Consider the following 10,000-nt stretch of genomic DNA (forward strand, 5'->3'; position numbering starts at 1 on the left):
ATTTATTAAAGGTATGATAGCCAATGCTGCAATGGCAATGAAATGAGGGTGCGATGATGATGCAACAGTGCAATGCTGATGATGTATTTGTGCAACAATGCAATAACAATGGTGCAATAATGCAATGGGGCTGTAGTGAAAATTTCTTAATTGTCATCTTAGCATTGCACCTTTGTGATCCCATCATAATGTCATAGCACTATCACTTTAAGTCCCGCTCCAGATTCATAACATACAGAACAATCCTTCATTTGATATAGAATTTAATTCACCACTTTTTTTATTCAAGGTGCCTATATTACCTGGAGAAGCTGCTACACTTGTAGAGGAGATAGGGTGTTGACACAATAACCTGTCCTGTCTGTACACACTGTATACCCAGACTTATGTTGACGTGTCCTACAAAAAACAGAACAACACTACAATTAGTGCTTGTAGACAGCATGAGGAAACATGGTTCAAACACTTCAAACATTCATGTACAGATCGATAAACACATCTGTGTGCATGCATGACTTTTCATACTTCTGATAACTGAAGCACTTTTTCCCTTCATATTTAAAGTTCAAGGAGTTATAATATGCTAAACTTTTGTTAAATATAAAGGTTTAAGGATAATACATGTAGTAACATCTTGAAAACAATACATATATTGAATTATACATGTAGATATGGTTCTAAACATCTTGCAAAACAATACATACTATGATAGTATAATTCACTTATGATAGATTTTAAATTAAACTTTTACCCAGAGTACTGCTGAAGGTCAGACTAAGGTCGTTTACATTAGGGTTCTGACACTCTATCCCGTAACTCTTTAGGTCCGCTGGGGAGATTTTCTGATCCCCGCTAGGAAAACTAAACACACAGTTGTACGTGGTGTTGTCATCTCTAGGTAGGTTCCTATGGACTGTTAAATACAGCTATAAAAACAAAAATTATATTTAAGGATGTACAACACACCTACCCCAAAAAATTCCTGTCGTTTAATTTTCGTTATTTTTGTATATTTAGTACATGACTATATCTACTGTATGTATGCACATTTTGGACAAAATCGTTCGAGTGGTTTTTGGACAGGAACTTCCAAAAGTTACCCCCCTTTAGTTGTTTACGAGGAGAGAAAATTTTTAATCAATGAACTACTTAAACCTTGATTTTCAAAAAAGCCAGGTTAGATATCAATGTCAAATTTCATTGGCTTATTCCTTTAACCATTTAACACAAAAACATAGTCATCTTTTTGATATACATATCATCAAAATAATTTTTTTAAAGACCTTAAACTGAAAAACTATGAATTATCTAAGCCTTGAAAATTGCATATTTTTCAAATTCAAAATTTTTTTGTGAAAAAACCTGTCGTTTAATTGTGGTAAAAAACTTTCTTTAGGTAGCTGGTGGTAAAAAAATCTTCATAATTTTTTGTACGACCAGTTTTGATTTAATAGCGGAAAATTACCCCCTCCCCCTTTCTCAATAAATCACGTTCCCGCGCGTCTTTCAGACGGGGGTCAATCACTTTGTTATATGAATCTACAAATACACATTAAAAAAAATAAATTGGAATATTGCTTTTGCTTCAAAAATATATTAACTTACAAATTTAAAAGTTCTCATATGTAAAGCATATTTAAATGTAGATTTTTAGGCAATTTTTAATACCCCTACCATCCCCACCCCTTCCTTTATTGCATTGCAGACCAATAGCGTTTGACGAAACGTCGTTTACAGTGCAAATATACTGGTATTTCGTCATTTGAATCCGGGAGGTATGCATTAGTTCTTAAATTAATGAATGCAGAATAAATATTGACTACTCTTTTTATATGTATCAGGAAAAAAAATACTGAAGGATTTTCGTGTTTAGTCCATATATGTATGCGTTATGCATTCCATATCACATGAAACCTGGATACGAGTTTAAGTTTTGTTGAACTTCAATATGTCGATTTTTAATTTTATATCTTTGATTTTATTCATTAAAAAAAAGGTGTATGTTTAAATCTCCTGTGATATAAATGGAATAATTGTAGTTTCTTTCATGTCATTATTTCAAACGAGACAGTATGTGGCCGTGGGGATACATCGACATCTGCATAGATGTACACCCCTCACGATATTGTACGCATTTCTTTCAATGTCGTCGCTTCTAAAGTTAGCATGAAAATTCCGTATTCGTCCACATTAACTTCAAAATATCAAACATTAAACTCTTCATCTATTTCAATTTATATCAAATCGCACTTTGATATTTTTTTAAAATCGTATAGGCTACGTTTTGTTTTGATTCGAGGAAATGCGAACCGACATTGTTGACAGAAAGTCAAACGATTTGCTGCAATACTTATAGGATATTCATCAATGCAGATAATTTCAGTACAAGTGAACAATTCTTTTCAATTCTATACTTACATTGTGTATATGAGGTCTATAGTATTCAATTCTCGGATTTATCAGGTCTTGCTGTAAATGTATCTGATTCTGTGGAAAACCGTGAAAAAAACGGAGGAAAATAAAATCTCCTATATTTTCAGAGTTGTTCCTCTTTGATCAGTAAGGGTCTGACAACAACGTCGATTTTACATTGTAAAAAGTTTATGTTTCTTTATTGTTGTTTTATTGAATTGAAGAAGGAAAACAATTTATATATCGTGTATGCTCAAATTGTAATGAAGACCATTAATCGGAATGTTACATGTGTTATATAGCCAATTGTACATAATGAGAATTTCGGCAATGTAAAATAAAATTTTCAGAATAAAAAAAATGCTGCGCTTTGATCAAAAATACAATTTATTGTATATGAAATGAAATGAAATAAACATTAAGGGATGGTATTTTATGTCTTGCTTTTTACGGAGTTTAATCGGGTTAATTAAAAAATACTTATTGATTGAGTATGGTACGCGCAATCAAAGCCAAGCCCCATATCCCAATTTTCTTTCATGATTGATATACACCGGAATCGTTTTACTCGTCGTTTTGACGCTTTATTTTTGACGTTAAATTTGACGTCACGACAAACGGTCAATTGAAATCGCAAGAGTTATCTCCCCCAGTGTGTTGTACGTCTTTAAACAATCTACAACGTAACTTAAAATGAGTGTTTTGGAGATTTCTGAAATTGTGGTCAGAATGTACTGCCACTGTGCTGTAAATAATTGTGTTTTTTTTCAGTTTTTGATGATCACTTCATATAATCATGAATAGATTCGTGTGTGCAGGGAAAGCTGGGTGGGTGTGGGGGCATGGGTAGGAGCTAGGGATGGTCATGAGGGGAAAAATTATACAAGAGACCTTGAACTAACCTTTGACTTTGAGTGAGAAATTCATAAGTAATCTCTACCAAGTATGAGCTCTTAGTGATTCTCCATTACAAAGTTAAAGCCAATGCAGACATTAAATTTATACTGCAAAAGCACACATTTTCATGGAGTTAAATTTTCATGGTTTGAGGAAAAATTGCTGGTTAGGGGGATTTGAGTTTGTGGTTAAAACAAAACATTTTAAAGCAGTATGTAATTATCACATTTGGAGGGGATATGAATTTATGGTATTCCTTACTGTGATATCCTGGGAGACATGAGCCATTGGTGGGGAGACGTTCAGGATGGCTATACAGTTGTCGTTGGGATTCGGACCATTAACCCAGTGTGTAGCCGTAGGAATGTCACATTCACTTTTCAGTGAACATCTGCAATGGAAAAATAAAAATAACATATAAATTCAAACACTCCTTTTAAAGAAAAGTTACAACTGAAAAAGAAAAGAGACAGTTGTCATGAAGATCATGCAACCAGAAACATGGATTTGAAAGAAAGCATATTAAGTTATCTCAATGAACGGGAAGTCTCTGAGGAAACTGTAGCTCTGCTAGTTCGAACTTAAAAAAAAACTTATAAATGTTGCACCTGGACTGGGTTTTTTTTCATTTTTATATAGTTTAACATCAGAAGATGTATCTTCATGATTTCTAAGATTGTATCAAAACTTAAAGAGGCAAAGAGCATCTCAAAAACAAAATCAACATTTTATTCTATTTTTGTAACCCTGCATGACAAGACTTCATCAAAATATTACTGATAAATAGAATTATGCAATAATAGTTTATGCATCCTACTTGTATAAATGTTTTATTGAAATTTGCATGGATATAATAGTTAGCAGTGAAAGAGAAAAGATGTGTCTGCATGGGTATAAAATATTTCTTTAGGATATATACATGTATTACACACACTTAGAAAATAAGGTACAGTATCTGATGTTTAAATGTGTACCAAGTTTTAACTACAAAGCAAATCGAACTGTCAGAAGTTTACCACATGAAATAGTTTCACATAAATTCATTTCTTTTTAATGATCATGGCAACATCATTCATCAAATCCAACAAAATATGAATCAAGCTGTAGTCTACTTAGGTAGTAAGTTTTATTAAAGAAATAATTGGTTCATAATTGTTGCAGGAGATTGTTTACGGACAAAAACATAAGCAGCCAACCAGAGACTGCAGAGAGCTAAAAAATGGACACCTTACCAATGCATATACCCTCTACTGGTTTTTAATCAAAAGACACGACTCTTTAACTTATACATAACCCTGACTAAGTCTGGGATCAAAGTATTAGAAGGGTATCTTTCTAAAGAAATTGAATTGTTTCTATAAATTAACAGTCATATGAACAATACATAAGCCCACTATTTACCAATGCATACACTCTGGTACAGTATATTGAAATATTTCCCCTGACATTTCTATTGTTTTAGTGACACGTACCTGTGACTGAGGGTGCACCACCCGCAGTATGGGTCCCTGCTGGACAGACAGTCACCACATGTGGTGTATCGGGAACAGTTCTGTACCGGGATCCTGGCCACCTGTAAATAAAATACGGATATCAAATATCAATATAGATACTGGACAGACAGTCACCACACGTGGTGTACCGGGAACAGTTCTGTACCGGGATCCTGGCCACCTGTAAATAAAATACAGATATCAGTTCTGTATATAATACTATTACCTGGTATCATGTTAAAGAGATAATCCCAAAGATAACTGAGGGATGGGGTATAACATGCAGTGTTTATCTTTGTACGAGTCTGAAATTTTTATTGTAAAAAATTATTCAGGAAAAAATACTTTACTTGCAATTGATTTTTTTTTTAGTTGAGAATGGATTATTTGTTTCTGTGATTTTTTTTTGTATGATAAGACTTCAGATTCCTGTGAAATCTTAAAAGAAACCTCTTAAGGGAAAACAAGTGGACTTTGTTTATATAAGGTTTAAAACTACATACATGTATCCCTTACAACAGTTCTGTTTTCAGACAATCTACATGAAAGTTTCTTAATATGCCATCTTTTGCATATAATTGCTTAAAATATCTATTTCTCATAAAATTTTTAAATTGTCCAAAATGTTTTATGATGGAGATTAACCTTAATTTGAAAACAAAAAAAACAAAAATACTTTTTTTTTCTTTTCGGGGGGGGGGGGGGGGGGGGGGGAGAGGAGGGGAGTTTCTCTCATCTTTCCAAATTCCAAGTTTGAAAACATGATGTCAACGAGTTCTTACTGGGTATGTCTGTACAAATATAATTTGAAATTAAACCAGTAAAGAAAAAACTGAGAGAAAAACTCCCTTGTATGAATTGGACACATAATGAGATAAGCTTCTTTGAAAAATAAAAGTTTAAATTTGAATAATACACCCTGATAATAGTTACCAAAAAATAAGATATTTTAATCAAAATAAAATATGTTTTGCTTCTATACTGCAACATTTTTTTAAAATCAGTCGCCAAATCACTTCATTTTCCTCGACTCTTAAAAGTACATTATGAAACAAATATGTATTCATGATGTTAACACAGCATCAGGTTTCTCTCCTGTGCATATTTCTGCAACAGCTTTAGACTCTTAGGAATGAATCACCATTTATTTAAAAAAAAAACTTCGGAAGATGCCACCTCTGCATTTGATCCTAATCTTCGTAATAACTACATGCATGTTTATAGAACTGCTTTCAAACTGGAAACTTTTGAGTGCCTATATGAGCTCATTAAAACAAAAGTGTGCACTAAATAGCTTCGATATACCCAAAACACACAAAAACACTGAGTTTCCCAGAGCCTCTTCTCTGATGATCTAAAAAACTCCTTTACTTCTCTGGCTGCCTGTCAGAGAAAAGCATTTAAAACTGCAAAAAATTTCAGTTTCTCATCTGACAAAACATTTCAATCTTCCTTACTAACACTCCACAATGCAGAGCTTTTTTCTTTTTTCTCAAGTGCCTCACACTGACAGATGTTTTCATAACAACTCTAATGCCCCAACTTGTTTATTTGTTTACATGACGAAAATTCCACATTGACTTGGATTATGCCCAAATGAACATTTAATACCCCATGACTATAAGAAAAGTCCAGGTTCAATGAATAATGCTCTCAATGACACATACACATTTTTTTTTACATTTTGATCTATTGTACCATCCTGGGTGGAGGCTGTTTATCTTAGATTTTTATCTTTGAATTCAGATCAGAAATATGTGCTGCTGCAGTTACCAGATTGCCCCTAAACTCTAGCTGATAAGCTGCAGACATTTTGTTGAGAGAGAGGGGGGTACCCTGTCAGACAGGTGCTTAGTATCTTACCTTCCTGTCACTCATGGCATAGAGGTACATCTGGGAATCGTCTAACACCATGTCCTGGCGGATGGCATGACCCTCATCCACCATGATAGCCGAATCATATAGCTCTCCCTTAGTGGATGACTCCAGGAAAACCTACAAAACAAAGTCATCATCAGTCTACAGAGTACACAAAGATTAGTATACATGGTATAGGTAGATCAAACATTAAGTTTCTATTCTAAGGAACAGATCCTATAACCTACATTTTATTACCACTCTTTTATGATTTAAAGCCCTTATAAGCCACCCTTCTTTCAAAATAAGTTAATTCTGTGTATATGCCCTTTGATGATTTTTGTCTTTTGACTTGTATTATCTTTCAATTTCTGAGGCTCAGTTGCTAAAGTTCTCATTCTATGATCAGAAGGTTGTGGGTTTGAACCTCTGCTGCAACTGCCTAAAGTTGATGAAAATTATATGGCAACTATTCTTTCCCCAAGCTTTTTAGGACTTTGAAGTGAAACCTGTGGGTCTTACCTGTGAAACCTTGAAAACCGAGGACCTAGCTGTGTCACAGCAGGCATTGACATGATAAAGATCCCTACTGCTCAATGGCACTATGTGCCAAGCAAAAGTCAAAATTTAAAACTCTTCACCATTTTTTGGTGACATCTCTCTATGAACAAGAGATGTTTGTAAAACACTTATGCCCCCCTCCCCACTAATTGGAATTTTTCCAAGTCCAAAAAGGGCATAACTCTGTCAAAAATAGTCAACTGTACCTAAAACAGAACTTGATCTAGATAGTCATCTGATAAATCTGCATACCAAATTTCATTTCAGTATGTGCAATGGTTGCAAAGAAAATGAATGGAAACTGCAAAAAATTGAGATTTTTCTAAGTCCAAGGGTCATAACTCTGTCAAAAATGGTGCGATCATACCAAAAACAGAACTTGACCTAGATATTCATATGATATATCTGTATACCAAATTTCATTTCACCATGTGCAATGGTTGAAGGAAAATGAACGGAAACTGCAAAAAATTGAAATTTTTTTAAGTCCAAGGGGCATAACTCTGTCAAAAATGGTGCAATTGTACCCAAAACAGAACTTGACCTAGATATTCATGTGATATATCTGTATACCAAATTTCATTTCAGTATGTGCAACGGTTGCAAAGAAAATGAACGGAAACTAAGTGGACCGACAGACAGCAGCAAAGCAATATGCCCTCCCTTCTTCGAAGGCGGGCATAATTAAAAATTCTCAAATAGGATGTAAAACAACATACAATCAATTAATCAATCTTTGATGGTTATATCACATTTCTTATTTGCCCTTCAACAATGTGCATTCTTAATTGCCCTATGACAATAACACCTTCCTGAAATGCTTATTATCATAACAGTTACCTGTATGATTTGCCATATGAATGTTACCTTTTGAATATGCCCTGTGGAGCTCCCTATGAATGCCACAGTGAATTCAGTGGTGATGGTAAGAGCCAAGGATACAAAGCTGTGGGGGTCACGTGAGGTGGGGAACTGGACAACCGGGGCAGAAACTAGAGGTGTTTTCCCGTCAATAATCAGATTTAGAGAACTCGAACACAGCAGCTCGGCATCAGTAAATGAGCTCTAAAATATTAATCACATGAATTATTAGTCTGTGTAAAAATATAATTTACATATCAAGATATTAATTATTTTTCAGCAGAGAGCGACTCTTTATATAAATTTTTGAATTCAATAAGAAATTATGACTTTTTTGATAAGGATACCATATGACAAAACGAAAATTCACTGAATTTTTTCTTGCAAGAAGGGTTGACTCTCTTCTGTAAGGTTTAGGGATGTGCGATTTTAGCAGTATATCGGTATATCATGATTTTTTGTTGCGTGATACGTATCGTGATATGGACACCCAAATACTGGTCTTCGGTACATATTAAAAAGTCTAGAAATTATTCATTTATTTGTTCAATCTTTCAATTACAATTACAGAAAGTATAAAACATAGGTAATCAAAGATTACGAAGCTCACCTCAAGGAATGTTATCAGTGTAAGTAATGCAAATCTCACATCATATTTTCTTAATGGTTAGTATTTATCCCAACAACAATATATTTGAAAGTTGTGTTTAACCCCTTACATGGCATATACACATTTCTACACATGTTGCGTGAAAAACAGGTATAGTGTAAACAAATATTAATAACTTTGTTAATACTGTAGATATCAAGAACTTCAAGTTCATTTGGATTGATCTGTTCCCAAAACTTTAACCTGGTCTCTTGTATGGAAAATATAGGTCAGATCCAGCATCCGAAGCAAGTCTGATACTGTCCATCCCTAGATGCATCATCCATGCAAGTTTGATTAAGGTAGGGCTTACACTTTCTTGGGAATGAAAATATAGGTCAGATATAGCATCTGAAGCAAGTCGGGTAGTGTCCATCCCTAGATGCATCATCCATGCAAGTTTGGTTCAGGTAGGGCTTATAGTTACTTGGGAATGAAAATGTAGGTCAGATCCAGCATCAGAAGCAAGTCTGGTAGTGTCCATCCCTAGATGCATCATCCATATAAGTTTGGTTCGGGTAGGTCTTATAGCTACTTGAGAAAGAAAATGTAGGTCAGATCCAGCATCTGAAGCAAGACTTGTAGTGTCCATCCCTAGATGCATAATCCATGCAAGTTTAGTCCAAGTAGGGCTTATAGTTCCTGTGAAATGGACCTGCTCCAAAAACTTTAACCTGGTCACTCATCTAGAAAATGTAGGTCAGATTCAGCATCATCCGAAGCAAGTGTGGTAGTGTACATCCCTAGATGCATCATCCATGCAAGTTTGGTTCAGGTAGGGCTTATAGTTACTTGGGAATGGACTTGCTTCTAAAACTTTAACCTGGGACGCCGACGCTAACGCCGACACCGACGCCAACGCCGGGGGTATAGCATAAGCTCATCTCGACTTCGTCAAGGTGAGCTAAAAATGTTGTAAAAAGTGAAAAGAACAGCATCTTAGCGTCCAAACATAATTGATTTTATATGTATAAAAATTTCAAGAAAGTAAAATTTTGTTTTTTCTAGCATATTTTTTTAGAAAATAATGACTTTTCATATAAAATCATTGTAAAAACTGTTTTTAAATATATCATGATATTATCGTGATATTGTTGAAAAAAAAAAATCGTGATATTATACAATTATTGCTGTTTTTTAGGTCAATACGATGATTTAGACACCTGAGGAGTACAATATTCACTGAGCCCGAAGGGCGAAGTGAATATTGTACTTGGAAGGTGGCTAAATCATCGTATTGACCGTAAAAACAGCAATAACTGTTTTATTA

General features: G+C 34.4%; 1 protein-coding gene across 1 annotated transcript in view; it reads right to left on the reverse strand.

Moving 5' to 3' along the window:
- The window catches only part of LOC134247313 (plexin-B-like), a 54,935-nt gene that overhangs the window by 25,074 nt on the left and 19,861 nt on the right, over positions 1 to 10,000 (reverse strand). The window contains exons 3-8 of the mRNA XM_062729680.1: positions 8,088 to 8,285; positions 6,666 to 6,797; positions 4,782 to 4,882; positions 3,571 to 3,700; positions 752 to 926; positions 303 to 399 (exon numbers count right to left, since the gene is read on the reverse strand). Coding sequence (XP_062585664.1) covers positions 303 to 399; positions 752 to 926; positions 3,571 to 3,700; positions 4,782 to 4,882; positions 6,666 to 6,797; positions 8,088 to 8,285 — 833 coding nt within the window. The remainder of the gene's footprint in view (positions 1 to 302; positions 400 to 751; positions 927 to 3,570; positions 3,701 to 4,781; positions 4,883 to 6,665; positions 6,798 to 8,087; positions 8,286 to 10,000) is intronic.

The sequence above is a fragment of the Saccostrea cucullata genome, unplaced genomic scaffold (genome assembly GCF_032062105.1).
Source record: "Saccostrea cucullata isolate Sc308-1 unplaced genomic scaffold, CSIRO_AGI_Scuc_v1 ctg61, whole genome shotgun sequence".
Lineage (NCBI taxonomy): Eukaryota > Metazoa > Mollusca > Bivalvia > Ostreida > Ostreidae > Saccostrea > Saccostrea cuccullata.